This window comes from Scomber japonicus, chromosome 22 (assembly GCF_027409825.1).
Source record: "Scomber japonicus isolate fScoJap1 chromosome 22, fScoJap1.pri, whole genome shotgun sequence".
Classification (NCBI taxonomy): Eukaryota; Metazoa; Chordata; class Actinopteri; order Scombriformes; family Scombridae; genus Scomber; species Scomber japonicus.
Window position 1 is genome coordinate 4,542,866 of NC_070599.1, and position 19,415 is coordinate 4,562,280.

The following is a 19,415-nucleotide window of genomic DNA, read 5'->3' on the forward strand; positions in this document are numbered from 1 at the left end:
ACCAAAACTGTTTAGTGAATGAGTTACTCGCAATGACATCATGTCTTATTTTGTATTTAAAGATAGTGTGAAGACAAACTGGACCAGAACTAGTTGATTCATTGATTGATAGAAAATGAATGGGAAGCAATATGTTCCAGCTTCTTAAATGTGAATATATTGTTGTGTGTAGTGGAATGTCAGTCGTGACAAAACAAGACATTTGAGGTTGATCTCTGGACAAAGCAGACTACAGTACAATGAGACTGACTCATACAGCAGTCTGTCTGTGTGTGTGTGTGTGTGTGTGTGTGTGTGTGTGACTCACCTGAGGTTGAGGTAGGTGAGGGCCTGCAGGTTGCCCAGGCTGGAGCACAGTGAGCGCATCCCATTGTGGTAAAGGCTCAGCGTCTCCAGAGAGATGAACTGACAGAGCTCCTCCGGCAGATCACACAGACGGTTCTTAGACAGATCTGAAAACACATGAGAAGACACAAATGTTACACTGATCCATGACAGACTGGGAGAACTTTTGGAATTATATGTCTTCATATTGAAATCTTCCTAGCAGTTTTGGTGCCTGGTAAGATGCCTTCAACAGCTTGAACCCAGCTGTGAACCTCTGCTCCACTCATGTTTTCCATCACTGTCAGCATGGCATTAAAATAATCTCACAGAGAATGACAGCTTCCACCAAAAAATAAATAAAAAAAGGAATAATAAATAAACCAAGAGACAAAAAGAGTATCTTTTATTAGCATTCACATGGCTGATTTATGCACATGTCTGTCAAAGTCCATGCCCCAGTTTGGAATGCAGGCTTTCTGTTAGAAATGTTTTTTTTTCTCACTGAGGTAAAAATAAAGCTCACGTAGAACCACAGACCGCTGTACTCTCACAGGCTGAAATCTGTGTGACATCCCTTTAATCTACAAACACAGGTCTGCTTCGTACAATACAGCTCACACACCTTTATTCAGAGTGCTTTCAATTAAAAACAAAAAAAATAAAAAAAACATACTTTTTTTGATTTTTGTACAATATGAAAGCATCCACGCTACTTCCCAAAGCAGCAGGCTGAAATGAACAAACATGTGAGAGCAGAGAGAGCAGAGAACCACATCGTTCTGACAGAATCTTGGAGGGGCCGACGCTCGTCAACTTCTGACCAAACTGGGCGAGCGTTTTCCAAAAATAGCCTGCGTTGGCTGCTTTCCACTTGTGTTTCCAGGCTTGTGGTATGTAGGCTGTTCTCATCTACCTTGAAGGATGCATATAACAATACCGATTGATTCTAATTACAGATAAGGATGAAAATGAGTCGTGGAGATGTTTTTTGGTCGTGCTGTGCAAACGGTTCTATAAGTGAGTCTCTTACTTGACTTGCTTTTTAATTTGCCAGTCCAGTGGGTTGAAAAGCAGAGAGTGTAGAGCCTGAATAATGCTGGACTTTACTGACAAATACATCTGTGCTATTACTCTACTGCTATTTCTTTGTTACCTATCAGCCGATACATATTGCTGATACATTTGAGAAATACATAGAGACTAAACTCCTCCAATGTGCATATATGTTTTCTGTTGTGAAATCATTAAGATTGTTGTTCTTTTGTAAATGCAAAGTGCTTCCAAAGTTCTACAGTGTTCTATGTTAGGAAACTATTACTAGCAGATTCAATTTATCATCAGTGTAACACTCATTCCACTCATAGCTCTCGTCTTCTGAGACTTCCTCATTTCCGTACTTCACTGGACTGCATACTTAATATAGTCCTATAAATATTTTTCATGTTCATATAATAAATAAATGACTGCAATTTTTTAGCGATTTTACTGTTTGTGCTTAATTATATTTTATTTTTAAAAAATTATTATTCTCAGTGTGGCAGTGATGATGTAATGTATACTTTCATTCATTCTCTGCAAAGATGAACTCTGTATTTGTAATGTTGCCAGTCTGCAAGCCCCTGAAGGGTTTCTCACCAATTCTCCCTCATCATATTCCTCTGTACTTATTATTACACAAATCACACAATGCTCCCAAAATGATGATTTAGTCTGATTACATCATATCATCTTTTATATATGTTTCTCTTTATGTTCTTCACAGTCTTCTAGCTTCCATGTATTTGCTACTGCTGCTTTCCTCCATCACTTCAACCTTTCCATCAGTCAAACATCAGTAGACTGTCTGTACAGTAGTGGTGATTGTCAAAAGCAGCACCAGCAATGATCTGTGAGTGGCAGCAGGATGAGACAGTGAGTCAATGGCAGACAGCCCATTGGCTGTTTATTGATTGGCTTTGTGAGCGGCGGCTGCAGGAGGAGGAGGAGGTTCCTCTCTTTGTTACATTCTACTCCACTTTTATTTAGTCATTTACACTGAGATTTAAACTGAGACACACAGAGAGGAGGACATGTGAAAATAATCAACCACTCTGGCAGCCATTGTTTTCAACCCATCTGTGACATTCTCACTGATATAACACACATTGTGAAGCTTCACTGTTTATAGTTTTATTATAGAGATGAGGCTGTGTGACTGGTTTGTCCATTATCACTTCTTACAGTGGAGAATTCCAGTTGTTATCCAAAATCACATCTGTACAGCTGTTATGTAGAATGGGATCTATTGAATGACTCATGTAAAAAGGCTTGGTGTAATAAGCAAAAACCTATTTTTGGACCTTTTTGGTCAGAAACTGATTTAGTTTTATTTTTCCTTTTTGGTTTGTCACTATTTCTCATGCATATGAAGGAAATGATTATTTACTTTATTTAGACATGTCGTTAAGTTTAATGACCTAAATAAAATAAAATAAATATCAGATTTACTTTCTGTCTTTATATCAAAGTTATGCAGAATTCACAAAGCCTTATAAAGGACTTAAAGAGTAAAACATATTTACATGTTTATCTTCATCAAACTAAAATAACTGACACATTTACCAAGCAAATTAAAGAAGAAAAAAATGTGCCTATATGTAATCTCTACTAGATGAATGGCAGAATAAGAAAGAAGAGTAAATAAAAGGAAATAAGGTGTGTTTAATGAAGCAGACAGGATACATACTTCACAGATTAAACAAAGAAATCAGAGCAGTTGTTTGATTATCAGGACCACTTCACATGGCCTTAATACACACAGCAGCGTGGTGTCATGTAGGCTCTGTGTGTGTGTGTGTGTGTGTGTGTGTGTGTGTGTGTGTGTGTGTGCCTCTATACAGTAAATGTGAGAGTGGATAGATACTGTACAGCAGCAGCAGTTATGCCTCATCTCTCTCTCTCTCTCTCTCTCTCTCTCTCTCTCTCTCTCTCTCTCTCTCTGTCTTCACTGTCCCATAGCTGGAGGGGGGAGCAGTCTGAACAATAGGTGGGGGTGGAGACAGCAGTGTGTGTGTGAGTGTTTGTGTGCTCTGGGGGGATGGAGAGGTTGTCTCGTCTCTGTATCAGTCATTGCAAAAGATTAGCAGTTTGGTTTAACAGGGAAGTGAATGTTTGAAACTTCATCCACTGCTAAATATTAATAACTGCTATGTGTGTTTTTACTATTACACACAATCCTGAACATATCCTCTGTTCTTATCTTCACTTTTTTACAAGCACTAACAGAGCTGCACCATATTTGGTCCTCGAGTTCAAAAATACAAGATTACATACAAACGCACACATGCACACACACACACACACACACAGACTAACAGCTGATAAATCTCACACAAGCCTTTCCCTACACTCTCGTTTTCCCACGAGGCATTTCTGCCCAAATGTTGCTGCTGGTAGCTGTTGTAACAAAGCCAGACTGACTCACTCTGGGCATCATGGGAAAAGCATCTGCTGTGGAATGGGACAAGAGAGGGCCAGTGAAATGTCCAGTCTGTCACTGGCCTGCCGAGCTTCAGACAGCAGGACGCTGGCTTTATAACACACTCTGTCAAAGCTCCATGGTGAAGAAGAAGAAGAGGAGGAGGAGGAGGAGGAGGAGGAGGATGGCCAACACGTTTGTTTGTGATGTTTCCTGTTAAAGAGCTGACTCATGCTGGTCCTGGCATTATAGTCAAGTGTCAGAATGTTTCATTGCATTGGTGATAATGATTGGTTTTGGCTTTCTCTGCTCATATTTCAGATCATCTGCCAGGAACCGTGACAAACACAACGCCCAACTGTCATACAAGCTAAACAACACAATGCATGATATCTGCCTTCAGGTACAGGGTTGGGTGTGGAGTCTGGGGGGGGGGGGCTGAATCTGTGGCCTTCTGTGGCCCGTTTAAGGATGTGTCTTGGGCTTTGGGAAACACATTTGTCTCCGTTTTCTGACATTTTTATATTTGATTTCGTTAGAAAACATTAAGTGAACATTTCCTAATAAACACGGCAGCAACTGAGTCAACTGAAAACTAAACTGGCAGAACGAATACATCACTTACTGCTGATTGGTTGGAGCAAAACTAAACAGGAATCATGAAGTCAAGCTGTGTGAAAAAATGACAGTTGAGTCTGTGTATGAGGTCATCTAATATCCATACTTCCTTATCTCCCATGAGTTTTCAGCCACATTCACAACACATGCTAGCTAACCATGCAGCACAATGTTTGCAGTCACACAAACCGCGTCCAGTCTGAAAGGATTAATCCATATTAGCCACTTTAAGGCTTCTGTTGACCTGGCCTGACCTCTGTTCAGTTACCATGGTGACCGTGCAGATTTTGTGACAGGCTTAAGAACAGGGTCACCTATCATTAGCCTGCAGAGAATTGGAGAAAAAAAACCACAACACAGACAACAACACACAAGAGCAAAGTAGATCCATGCAAGTCAGAGCATGTGTGTAGCTTCTTTTCAGGTTTTTAGAGCGCTCAGGAGAACTGTCTCTGACCTCACCTTACTCCTCAACACTGTTGTTGATGTTTGTGCATCTGCAACAGTCTTGGTTGCCAGGTTAGCACTGTGGTGAACAAAAACTGATTCCACCAGCAAGTTTTCAGCAAACACATTGGCTGCTTCTACACATGGACGCTCTCTGACAGCTAATGCAAAACACCTGCTATGAAATCACTGCTTGGGGTGTGGCCAGAACACGATTAAAACTTTTAACCCGCACGGCGGTGCAATAGCACTCTGATGTGTGTGTGTGATGGGCCTACGTGCAACTTTAAACACTTTATAAAACTGGAAGTGTTGAGGCCAGATCATAGAGCCTAAAACAGAGTTGGAGGATTTGGAAGGATCAGCAGAAAGCGGAGGATTGGCCTGTCAGAGCAGAGCACTGTGTCTAATTACAGGCCAGGCTGTGATGGAGGAGGATCTGCTTCAGACTTACATCACTGCTGACCTGTTGACCTGTAGAACTTACAACACTGCTGATAAGCAGGTCACCTAAACCCCAGAGACTCAAAGCAAAAGGAAGGCCCCTATCAGAGCATCAAACAGCTTGGCAAAGTTCACTGTAAAAACTAAGAAAACACATTCAGCAACAGTGTCTTATTACACACTGTACAGTGATGCACTGTGCTAGTCAACTGACTAGCACACACATCTGTACTGGGCTTCAAACGGCTCAACACAACTATACTGCAAACAAGTATACTACATGACGAAATATACTACATAAAGATGTATACTACATGAAGAAGTATACTGCATAAAGATGTATACCACATGAAGAAGTATACTACATGAAGAAGTATACTACATGGAGAAGTATACTACATGAAGAAGTATAATACATGGAGAAGTATACTACATAAAGATGTATACCACATGAAAAAGTATACTACATGGAGAAGTATACTACATGAAGAAGTATACTACATGGAGAAGTATACTACATGAAGAAGTATAATACATGGAGAAGTATACTACATAAAGATGTATACCACATGAAAAAGTATACTACATGGAGAAGTATACTACATTGAGAAGTATACTACATGAAGAAGTATACTACATGGAGAAGTATACTACATGAAGTATAATACATAAAGAAGTATACTACATGAAGAAGTATAATACATGGAGAAGTATACTACATAAAGATGTATACCACATGAAAAAGTATACTACATGGAGAAGTATACTACATTGAGAAGTATACTACATGAAGAAGTATACTACATGGAGAAGTATACTACATGAAGTATAATACATAAAGAAGTATACTACATGAAGAAGTATAATACATAAAGATGTGTACCACATGAAGTATACAACATAAAGAAGTATACTACATGAAGTATACTATGTAAAGAAATATACTACATAAATAAGTATACTACATGAAGAAATATACTACATAAATAAGTATACTACGTACACCAAGAATACTGCATAAAGAAGCATACTACATAAAGAAGTATACGACGAAGACATACTACATAAAAAAATGTACTATATAAAGAAGTACACTACATAAAGAAGTATACAACATATACAGTAGAAGTATACCATATAACGATATATACAACCTAAAGAGATATACTACAGAAAAAAATGTATTTCATCAAGAAGTACATTACATAAAGAGATATACTACATAAAGAGATATACTACATAAAGAAGTATAGTACATCAAGGATGAATCCATGAATAAGTATAACATATAAAGAAATATACAACATAAAGAGGTATACTACAGATAAAAGTATAGGCTACTACATGTAGAAATACATTAAGTAAAGAGGTATACTACATAAAGAAATCAGTGTTTCTCATTAATGATATAGACTGTGATGACCCACCATAGTCTCATTAGTGCTGCCACAGTATCACAGTGAGCTCAACACATCTGTACACTCTCCTAAACAGTATGTTGTCTTAGAGCTGAGCGCTATATTCTTCCTTATTTCCATCTGTAAAATAAATCAACTCTGACCCTGATCCACTTCTAAGTCATCTGGAAGTCTTTTATTGATCAGCAGACACTTAGTTTAGTTACTTGAAGAAACACAATGTAGAAAAAGATATTTAATGAAACACTATTTTATACGTTCATAAGTAAATAAGTAGTTGAACTTAGATAATCACTTCTGCCTTCTTTGTTTCACAGTGGAAATATGGGCATTGGTATGTTTTGATTGTTCACTCAAATCACTAAAATACAAAAAAAAGTAGATATAACCTCTTAATGTTGCTCTCAGAGTGCACCAGTATGATGCATTTTCTTCTGGGGGACAATCACAATATAGAGTCACGCTGTCATATTGATTACTGGGACTGATACTGGCCTTCAGAAAACCATGACAGTCTATTATTATATTACTATGGTGAAACTGTGGTGTTTGTGATTGGGTGTGGTTTGTAATTGGGTGTGGTGTGGATAGTCAACAGCTCCCCAGCATGAGGTGGAAAACTAAATCATAAACTACTAATGACATTACTAATACAGACACATTTTGGTTCTAGTCGGGACATGCTGATATTCAAGAGCTCAGAAATCTCACTGATCCACAAACAAATATATAGAGCTTTTACTTGTTCTGCATTCATCCACCTTCAGGCATCATTTCCCTGTTATTCTTCAGGCATCATTTCCCTGTTATTCTTCAGACATCATTTCCCTGTTATTTATCTGCATTCATCAAACCTAACCCTAACCCTAACCCATCAAACATTTATTCTATAAAATGTCAGAAAATAGTGAGAAGTTCCTGTCAAAGCCCAAGATGACCTCTTCAAATGTCTTGTTTTGTCTCATCAGCGGTCCAAAACAAAGACAATCAGTTCAATATCATGTATGATACATAAAAGCATCAAATCCTCACATCTGGCCAGCTGCAATCAGCACATATCAGCATTTTCCTTAAAAAAAAAACAATGAAAGGAACGATTGTGTGATTATAAAAATTGTTGCAGATACATTTTCAGTCAATTGATTATCAATGAATCAACTAATGGTTGCAGCTCCGAGGCTCTGTGCACATGATGAGCAGCAGGATCATTTAGCACAGGCAGTGTTTACCAATGAAAAGTTTAGTCCACAGACTACTGATTGGACAAAACAAGCAATTTCAACACAGCACCAGGTATGTTTTCACTTTTTATGACATTTTATAGAACCAAACTATTAAAGCATGTGCTCACATTTTGACAAGTCTGTCTTGAAACAATAAAACCAATCACCAGTGCACACTACCACCTAAACATGAAGAATCATACCATGATCTTGGCGTGAAGATAACAGCATGCTGGAATGTGTATATGCAGAGTGAGCAATGACAACTAACAATACTGCTCCAAAAATAAGCATTGAAATTAACTCCTTTAAGACAGTCTCAGACAGAGCAAACTGTCATCCTAACACAGTATTTAGTGCAGGGCTGCTGTGTTGGATTATATATGAAACTTAAAGAGATGTCTGTTATTTTTCTGTCTCCTGTGTTTCCCTCTTGTCACGCTAACCTAAGACATACCTCCAGAAATAAGAAGATATCAGGTTTCTGGGTGCCTCACCTACTTCAGAGCTGTGACTGAGCTCTAAGGAGCAGGATGAAAGCCTTATAAACAGGGTTTATTCTTCAATGGAAGATAAAGAAGAAAAAAGGGGGGATGAGAAAATGAGCTTTGTGGTGGTAATGAAGCACCAATGATGTCCATTTCAAAAGCTTGGAAATTTATTCCATGCTGCTAAGCCAAGACACCCCCCCTCCACCCCTCCACCCCTCAGTGTGACAGTACCATAGAAGAAAAGAGGGACCCCCCTGGCCTCCCGTGTGTGCAGATGTGTGTTCGCAAAATGAAACTCGACTCGCATCACCTTGTTAAGAAAGGAGGCGAGGTTCACCGAAAAGAGGGTGGAGAAAAAGAAGGGGTGGAGTGAATGAGTAACAGGCAGATAATACCAGCAGGAGAGCGTGGACAAAGGAGTGGAGGAGCAGCCAGGGAGACGATGAAAGCAAAACAGAGGCCGACCACGAGGACGCCAAGACAACTAACCCCCCCCCCAAAACCCCCCCAACCCCACTGAGAGGAGTGACTCAACAAAACAGGGCAGCTCTTTCAATCCACAGGGCTGCAGGGAATGCTGGGAAACACCTGTGGCTGGACTCTAATGCAAATACTAAACAATGCAAATGATTATTATTTAGTGTATTAAGAGATCTACATAAAGATGGGACATTTTTGTGGAGCCATCTCTGCTGCTGCTGTGTGGAAGACCCTGGCTCTGATCCTGGCTGATGGTAATGAGCTACAACACAGGAATTGCAAGCACATATTGATTGGGGGAGGATTTCATTGCATGAAAAATGAATGGAAATAAATGCATACCCTTCAGGTGTTGTGCCAAAAAAAGCCACACAAATCAATAACACTCTATAATTCAACCAGTGACCAGAATCAAAACACAAGCCAAAGTCCTACTTAATTATTACTGAGAGAATACATCAAATTTAACACTGCACATGAATGACAATATTCAAATAGATAGACAATAAGATAGGAGGTCAAAACAGCCATATTGGATTGGTGTAATGTCTATGTGGGCGGGCGGTACATGACAGTTACAGAGTGACAGAGGGAAGAAGTGAGACTGGAACTTCCCAGCTCTGTTCAAAAAGTCTCATTCAAAAACAGTTCAGCAGGGCAGACATGAGCAATCAAATATTTCATCTAGGATTTCACAGGTTATTCAAAACAAATCATGAAAGCATATTAAGCATGCTGCCGTGGCTTATTCAAAATACAGGTAAAGTACTGGAGCCTGCCATTGGTTCTGGTGCTGTTTGACTTTATTTCATAACGTTGCCAATGACAACACAAGTCTGCTCTGCTGTAAGACAGGATGTGGCGGTGTTGATTCCTGTTACACTGTTAAGTTACAGCGACAGAGCTCAACACCACAGCTGAGAGAGAGAGAGAGAGAGAGAGAGAGAGAGAGAGAGAGAGAGAGAGAGAGAGAGAGAGAGAAACTGAGAGACAGACAGAGAGAGACAGAGAGACAGACAGAGAGAAACAGACAGACAGACAGAGAGAGTGTGTGTGAAGATAGCACTTTTATTATCACAATCTAACTCTTATAGCTTTAACTGTCAATCAACAGTCAATCAGTGTTAGTTGTCATTTCTAAGCCTAACCCCGACAACCAATATCACTTTAATTTGATTGTGAATGTTCATTCTTAATCTAAGGAACAAATCTGTATGTGTATTAAAAAGTATCCTAACACCTAAACGCTTCCCTGTGGTCATCAAACACCACACAGATCTCTGCTGGTAAACACTAAAGCTAGAAACCCAGCATGGAGTGGACAGGTTGATGACATCAGCGTGACATCACATGGGAAAATGCTCAAAACACAGTTAGTACGTGCTGTTGATGGCCAATATTAACCCACAGTGCATCACATTGTGGATTTATATAGGATGGAAAAGCTCCATTAATTGTGAGTGCTGTCAAATCAGCTTTATGAAATGATATTAAAGAGGAAATCTGTGGGAAAAAACATTGAGCTCTTTATGTTTCTAATTGGAAGGAACATGTCAAAGTTTCACTTTAAATGACAAGCATCAGTATCATTTCCTGTAAGTTTGCTGAGTGGTTAAGTTTGCTGATTTCTTGCATGCTAGCTGCAAAAGCAGAGTGAGATAAAAAAAGATCACATAGCACGTGACGTACAATTAGACTGTAGTATAAATAAGGACATGGTGTGAATGGATGCCAAAAACAGACAACATGAGCCGTCACAGTGAAGGCAGGACCAAAACTAACATCACATGACCAACGTCCATTCACTGAAGAAGGCCATGAGATAGAGTCAAAAGCTGAGGGAAAAGCAAGTAAGTGAAGTCTGAGTATTCATTTACAATTTACAGAGAGAAACTCCTAGCTTAGGTCTGTGAAACGTGTAAAAAAGACCATCTTCCAATAAGTCAACAGCTGTTTTATGAACAATAAATTACAACACATGACAAATGGGGGAGTATTTTGGGAGTATGCCTTTTTCTTGAACCACACTGTTGTGACTAACCACAACCCAAATGACTCAACAAGATAACAAGATACAACATGTAAAAAAGTTGTTTTGAACTTGTTGGAAGGGTATATCTTTGACTTTTGATAAAGCTACAGTAGCAGAGGCCCACTGGTACACTTATCACTCAACTGCACACATTTATTTGCATTATCATGCTCCTAATGAGAAAGAGCCTTAGAGTGCAAAAAGAAGGAAAAAACGGGTAAAAAGAGAGCAAGAATGGATGTTTTTGCTCCTCACAGAAGGTCAAGATTGAGATGAAAGATGGTGCTGTTAGACACTCCCTGAGAGATTCATCTCCAGGCTACAGCAGATGACAGGGAGGAACTCTCCCTATTAGATCTATTATACTTGGCAAATTCAGCCAGACCTGATTCACTTGCCCTCCCCTCAGTCTGTCTCCTTCCTCCTACACTCCTCTCCCCTTCCATCTTTCACCCCTTGCTTCTCTCCACCACCTCCTCCTCACTCTTCTGTCCCTCCTGCAGACTGTGGGTTTGTATCTCATATGCAAAGCTCAGCGTGGTCATGCAAATAGGGGAAATGCACCAAACACACTGAGATATGCAGCTTTCAGAATGTGCTAAAAGGCAGAGACAGAATGTCTTCTCCAAATCTGGGAGCCACAGATTGATGAGTGATAACCATGCAAACAGCTGAGGCAGAGGGTAGAAATGTAAAGTCCTCCAATTGTCATGGTAACCACCAAATTGTCAAAACCAGTTAGAACCATGAAAAAATGATCTAGAGTATGTATTCAATCCCAATATAACCCATCTAACTGGAAGGTTACAGTTACATTATACCACTAGGATTAGATAAGGTTATGCTGTTTGTTATGGTAAGAATCTGTTATAGGAACACTGGGATCCATATATACTGTAGCTAGTTTTTATTATACTCAGTCAAAAGGCCAAACTATACAAGTAAGTTAAGATTTTAGCCGCCTTGCTTGCAAAAGATAGATTCTAGAGTGTAGTTTAAGAGATAAAGGGCACTAGTGACTAAAGTCATGAAATGTGAGCAGGTTTTCTAGTGTTTGTTCAAAGTCTTGCAGCAGACTTCTGAACATGTTGGAGATGATTCATTAACAACAGAGATAAGCCATAGAAAAGTGTGTTACAATACCCTAACAGGAAGTCACAGAGACCTCAGCACATCGCTATTTCTCACAATGATTCTTTGCTAAAGGAAGCGTGACTGGCCCACTTTGGTGATGTGACTTTTAAAACAAAAGATGTGTTAAAATGCTCTCCTATATTCTTGTCAACAAGCATGACAACACAACAGGAATAGGAGCTATGATTAATATCTGCGTTCCGTCAACATCTCTCTCTTTAGGTCAGGAAGAATGCATAGCCTACTTAAATCAAAAGAGGAAGATAGAATTGGGTATCATCTGCATAAAAGCCTTGGGGAACACCAAAAAACTGACTGCTACTCGTGACAGAAGACCACTGACACCTACATCAATCTGTCATGTAGTATCTTAATGTCTACACGTCAAGGGCAATGCTCAAGTTAATGAGGTAATGCCACAACTTTCACATTCAACACATACTCAAGTAATGATGTCATCTGGAAGAAGTAGAACTGGCATCTAAAAGAGCTAGAAACTTTAGTCGAACTTACACAGCCAAACAACACATGCAATGCATTAAACTCTCATTTGACCCATTTACACCAGAGTGCTGTCAGGGTTAATCCCTGGTCATCACAGTTCTGCAACTGCACTTCCTCACACATCACAAATTCCACTGTGAGTTCATTACAATTGGTCTCTGGACTTCCACTAGTTGGTATCCTTATGAAAAGTTAAGACATCAAGGACCCACTCCTGCTGAAAGTGGGTCTATCAACATCACTATGTCTGTCTGCAAGCAGTACAAGCACACACAGGTCTCAACATTCAAAGCATCTGAGGGCCCGTGCCCTGTCTGTTGAGTACCAACTTCCTCAGTGAATCAGCCATCTGGACACCAAACACTGCGGTAGTTAATGGATCAGCTGGGTTACATAAGACGTACGGGGCCTCTGCTTTCATTATTCACCAGGCAGTCCGCACCATTAGATTATTTACACCCACTCTTATGGCGTTACATTGTGTTGTGGGACAAACACGGAGCCGGGAGGAACGGGGCTGAAGCCCATTAACTAATGGCTGCCTGGTGAGCCTGGAGGAGTCCAGTTCTACGACACAACACATGAAGAAAATAAAAACAGTAGAGAGCCTGAGATACAACACTGATGTGCTGGTTTCCCATCCAGCCTCAACCTTTGCTTTACTCATGTGTTGTCCAACATTTCTCTACTGCTGTCTAATAAAGGCCACGTTGAAAACAAGAGGTTGTTGCTTGGCTGTATTATGTCTGGAGCTTTTTACAGATGCCAGTTACTTGAGCTTCCAGACAGATGTCATATAAAAACATGGAAAGAGCAAACTGTGTGACAGGAGGATAGCGGGACGAATGATACACTTTTCTTTTTATCACTTTTTCCTTATTTTTAAGTTAACTTAGAGCCAGTTCTAGGGATTGCTTTCTGGGTCAGCAGGCACATATTTTAATGGTAGTATCAGCAACATCGGCTAAAATAAATCTGATCAAAATCTGACCCTTTCTCAACTGTATTCAGTTGTTTTGCTGACCTCAGACTGCTAGCGTAGCAGCCTGCTGTTCCTGAAGACAGCCGGGCTTAACAGTGCAGCCATTCGCTTCAGTTACAAGTAAAAAAAAAAAAAGGTTTGCCAAATTTAGTGAGCTACGCATGTTATTTCAATGTGTCAGATACTTATGGAATCATCATTTCCCGTTTAGCTGAGTAGAAAAGAGTGTCCAAACTGTAGATATTGATAAGTACTGGATTGGACTCAACACTAAAGGACTTGGACTGTGGAGAAAAAAAAGTCCACATTATGTTGCAAAAACAGTTTTAAAGTCCTGAATGAGCCTGGAATGGTTGTAAAGGCTCTGAATGGGATAGACTCCAGCTCTCCACAGCCATGAATAAAAGGATAAGTGCTTCAGAGTATGGATGGGAATAAAACAGATTGGGTGTTAAGTGTGCTGGTGGTTGGGGCATAACTAAATGAATAAGAAGTGGACCCTGAGGCCAGATCAGCAGGAATTTACAGCTTTAAAAGTGAATGCAAAACAATATCCAGCTATTAAAGCGAGAATAAACTTCCCTATTCACAGCAAGTGTTCAAGTGTAAGCTATGATGCAAGTTCCCAACACTGACTGGCATAACATATGTAACTTGAAGTCTGATGAGATGGAGCCTTGCGTGATCTCGCTAATCCAGCTGCCCTGCGAGAGTTAGCCTGCTGACACCTTCACCCACCTACATGCTGCTGACATCCACCTGACAACATGCTCTCCTCCTCCAGACACCAGACTCAGTACCTAAGGAACGATAGCTATGGCAACCATGGAGGAGTTCTTGCACCCAACACACACACAGAGGCTCCAGACCAGGGCTATGTATGGCACCGTATATGTTTTTTGGCAGGCTGGTGGTGCTGTCTCAAAGCCTTTTCTCTGGTTACCTCCCATGGGATTGAGAAGGCGACCCCCCCCCCCCCACCCTTCCCCCTCCACACCAGCTGCTGTGCAGGTCTCAAACACAGAGAGGGAGAAATAGAGAGAGAGAGAGAGAGAGAGAGAGAGAGAGAGAGAGAGAGAGAGAGAGAGAGAGAGAGAGAGAGAGAGAGAGAGAGAGAGAGAGAGAGAGAGAGTGAGAGAAACATTTAGACATGCAACTAATAATACTGTAAATTACAGCATGATAAAAGGGTTTCATACAATGTAGCCTTATTGACCATCTGTTTGAGACAAATCAATGACTTCTGGTTCCTATTAATGCAACAATGCATGAAGATGTGCACTCTACTCTGTGCTACAAGATAGAGAGGAGGGGTGGGGGGGGTCTTCTTTTTATAATTACACAAGCTCATTCATTAGCTGACACTAGGTCCAGTATTTATCAGTTCATGAAAGACTCCTTCCAGTTTTCTCATGAATATCTTGTCTTGAGTGAGTTGACTGTTTCGTTTGAGAAGCGGATCCATCTGGCGTTTCGTTTTCTGTGACATTTACAACTAAATTCCTGTTAAATAAAATAAATAAATAAAAAAACTGGCATGGACGGTTGGATGGAAACAAGTTGGCTGACAGAAAAGTGTGAGGCAATCGGCGAGGAGTAGGAGGAGAAGAAGGAGACGGCAAAGCAGAAGTGAACACTGTTCAGCGGATGTGGCCTACCAGTTCACTTCAGAGGAAATAAAAACGCGAGCGAAGGGGGGAGGGGGGGGCGAGGGGAGTGAACGCACGCTCGCACACTGCACCGACATGTGTGTTTCACTTAATGACACAGAACAGATGTAAACAACTGAGAGAGGGCCACATCCATATGTTGAGCTCAGACTGTGTGCACACGAACACACACACGCACACACACACACACACACACACACACACACACACACAACGCAGTGAACTGAAATCAGGGTTGCACAACACAGTAGAGTTGTGGAGTTTCTAACAGCTTAACTGGACAGCTTTTCAGTAACACACTTAAACCAGGACATTTGTTTAAAGGGGTTTTCACTGTCTGTAATTCTGTAACATAATGAATGAAAGAAATAAAATAAAAACCTTAAAAACACCTGTGATATGGACTTCTTATAGGAAAAGTAGCATTTTATTCCTTTGTCCCAATCTACCTTCCACACAGGCACTTTGAGGTTGTTTTCTAGCCACAACAAGAAAAGTCTCTTGCTAGGAACGCACAGTGATGGGTTGTTCCAGTAACAGCTGCCAGGCAACCAACAAAGACCCTAGGAAGTTGCTGGTCTCAGCCAAGAAACAGTCGGGCACATTTAACTCCCCCCCATAAGACAAACCACAATCTCAGACTGAACTGTTGGCAATCTAGTTGCATTGTGGGTAATGTAGGCGAAATGTTTTGACAAGACAGAAGAATGGGTGACATAAGTAAAGATGATTTTTATGGTTCTGCTGTATCCATTTTTAGCTTTTTTTTTCTCAACAATGTTATTTTTATGGAGCTGGAGTCAAGACATAGTAACAGCTGGCCTGGCTCTGTCCAAACTTTATGTACATAATGATACTATTTTTTTGGTTTTTAAGCATGAAACTGAATTCCAGTGAATCCGAGCGACTACAGCTGCCATCCTCCTCTATGGAGAAAGCTGCAAAGCTCTCAGAGCCGCAACGCCTTTCTGTTTCAGTGCCTGAAAGGAAGACGGGAGGAAATAAACAGGAATTTAGGTGTTTGGTGTTTCTAAACAGGCTGGATGATGACAATAACAGGGAGCCGAGCATCACATCCTAAACAACACAAACACACGGCAGAACATGGTTTTAAAATCAGCTTGGATAATGACTGCTTTCAGTATTTCACTGTCAGACTGGTGTGTGTAGACTGATGGAAGGTAATGGAGTCTTTATGAATGATATGCATTGATTAATACAGTGTAGAAAAGGAGGTATAAGCCATCAGACTTCATTATAAGCCACTTCACAGTAGCATGGCAAGGAAATATCCATCCCCCTCACTCTCTCACACTCACACACACACACACTCACTCACACACACACACCTTTGCTCATTCATTATTTCTCAAAGTCAGCTGCAGGGCTTCTCAGTTGTGGTATGGAGTCTCCTCTCTACACAATCCCCAGAGCTCACACAACACAGGAAGTCATATTAACTGTGTGTGTGTGTGTGTCTGTGTCTGTGTGTCCATCTACCAACATTTCCATTTCTTGCTACCCAGCAAACTAAAGTCCACTTACGTCATTCTTTACTTCACGTAAGAATTCAATATCTGAGTTATTACAAGCACGATCCCTGCTCTTCAATATTGAGCATCTAATACTTTTGTTGTACGTGCTAGCAGCTGCACGGTGCTCACTCAGTGGGCCCACGTCTAAATGAAAAAAGCAATTTAAAGCAGAGAGGAGCAGAGGGGTCTGGACTTTTTTTTTTTTTTAACCCTGACGTGGATGCAATGCTCCAGTTCAAATACAGTTTTGTACAGAGTTACAAAACAGCTTCAGGTGCAGGGCCCAATGAGCCTGAGCCAGTAACAGTTTATAAAGAGAAATCAATGGAGTGATGGAGATAACAGAAGAAATGGAGATACAGTTAGTGTATGTAACATTCCCTACACTAGATCATCACGTCAGCTTGTGTTGTGTTGTGTTGATGGATCAGCTGTGAGTGTGAGTACTCAGCTGGATTTAACCCTTTCCTATTCTTTAATATTACTATAATTAATATTCAGTGTTGCCACTATATAGGGAGCTGTGTAGCTGTTAGAGCATCTTTAGCTTCTGTATTGTGATGTCTGTAACAGAATATTTGAGTGGTGTACAGTTGCCAGAGGGATTAAAATCAAAACCTTCACATTTGATTGGACTGCTAAAAAAAAGTGTGTGGGGCTTTGGGTTCAGCGAGCTATGGAACTAGAGAGAGAAACGGAGCCTGACACCTCCTGTTGTCACCTGCTGTTAGATCAGGAGGACAGTAAGGAAGGAGAGAGCACATTGTTTGGAAATATATCCAAACACACATCTCTTCCTGTCTCTCCATATTAGAGAGTCTGAATGCAGGATGAGTCAAACATTTCAGACAATATATATAATAATGATATTTGGACATATATTATTATAAGAGATAGATGACAGACTGACTGAAACTTAATTCCTTGTTGATGCAGTTATAATTACAGTTATAAAAATAAAATAAAATAGACCCTAATATAAATAATTCAACCTATTTATCATAGGTTTATAGGTTACAGAATAATTTTTATTAAGGTCTATTTTTAATGTTATTATTCTGTACCTGCTGCTGGACCTGAAAAAACTATTTGGTCCCTTCATGATTTTAACACTTATGAATGACAATAAAACTGAACTGAACTGGCTGAGAACTAAGAGGAGTTACTGTGATTTTTGAGTCCAGTAAAATTCTGATCTGACACTGCTGTGCATGTCGAGCATCATTTGATAGATGTGAGCTGCCTCCTTGTCTCAATCGCTCTCTGTGATCAGCAGATAAACCTCCTGAATTTGCAGCCAATTATCAAAACTCTCATTAATCATTCCCACTGTGGATGAAGCACAGAGAAGCACAAGATTCCTCCAAAACTAAACAATGCTAAATACTGTGTTGCAAATGACTTATTGGAGTCATTTATCAAACACTTCCAGCTTCTTCACATATGATAGTAAACTAAACTGAACAACAACTTTTAAAAGAAGTCACATTTGACAGATTAATTATTACAACTCACATTAGTACTCCACCAGCAGTAATAGTCCTCTAGAATTCATGTTGTATTGGTATTTCTAGCGTATTAATAATGTTGAGAATGAGATGATATAGGTAAGGTAAGGTTCTGATTGTAAATGATCTCCGTAACGCTCTTGAAAGTGGAGACCGTCTCTTCTCCTGTCAGAAACAAGTCTAACAAGAACAGGAGCTGCGTGAAATATGAAATAAACATAACCTTTATACAGATACAGAGCTTTTCATTCATTGCTGCAAGACATTTTGTAAGAGTCTCAGCAACAAGAAAAACACAGTCTGCCTCTAACTGATGACTTCATTTCAGTGAAATGTATGTCAAATTGTTTCTCCGCTGTTATTTTTCCTCTGCAGATCAACTCCAAACAGACTGGAGCATGTGATTTTCATTTAATAACATTATTCACACGTTCTCTTCAGTTATTGATATGAAAGAGATCACAATATTAGATCAGCCTCAGGCCAAGAGCACAGATATCACCGTCCTTTAAAAACAACTACACAGAATCATGAAAGTGTTTGCCCAGAGGTGAGCTGTGTATATCCATCAAAGACTGCTACAACATATATATATATATAGATAGATACATAGAGCACAGACTGGTGAGTCCACAAGGTGCACACAGCATACAATGGCTGGGCTTTGTTCCCTCCAACCGCTCTGGGCTACCGGGAAACACTGCAAGAGGCAAGCCAAGTCTCCTTCTTTGTGTGTGTGTGTGTGTGTGTGTGTGTGTGTGTGTGTGAACCTTTGACCTTCCTGAGGGAAGCTGCTCCACTGGGGAAGAAGAAAAAAGAGGGGGGGGGGGGGTGGGGGGGGGGGGGCGATGTTATCATAAACACAGTTCAACCATCATGGTATCTTTGTATAAAAACAACAGAGCTCCAGTTGAATGGTACACAGTGAATCACTGAAGCTCACTGGACATGCAGAGCTGTGTCTTTACTCCTGGAAATGTTGATGTTTAAATGTTTAAATGTGAAAATGTGGAAGAAACAGGCTCAGCAGCTCAGCGTTGGTCTCCTGCATGATAAACAAGAGGAGCACAGATTGAGCAGGATGCTTTCTGAGGACGTTTAAGTCTCGTTTTTGACAATGAGTGGACGTTATGTGCTGCTGAGAG

General features: G+C 40.3%; 1 protein-coding gene across 4 annotated transcripts in view; it reads right to left on the reverse strand.

Moving 5' to 3' along the window:
* The window catches only part of lrch4 (leucine-rich repeats and calponin homology (CH) domain containing 4), a 48,435-nt gene that overhangs the window by 23,349 nt on the left and 5,671 nt on the right, over nt 1-19,415 (reverse strand). For all 4 annotated transcript variants that reach the window (XM_053343024.1, XM_053343023.1, XM_053343022.1 and 1 more), the window contains one exon: nt 308-452. In XM_053343024.1, coding sequence (XP_053198999.1) covers nt 308-452 — 145 coding nt within the window. The remainder of the gene's footprint in view (nt 1-307; nt 453-19,415) is intronic.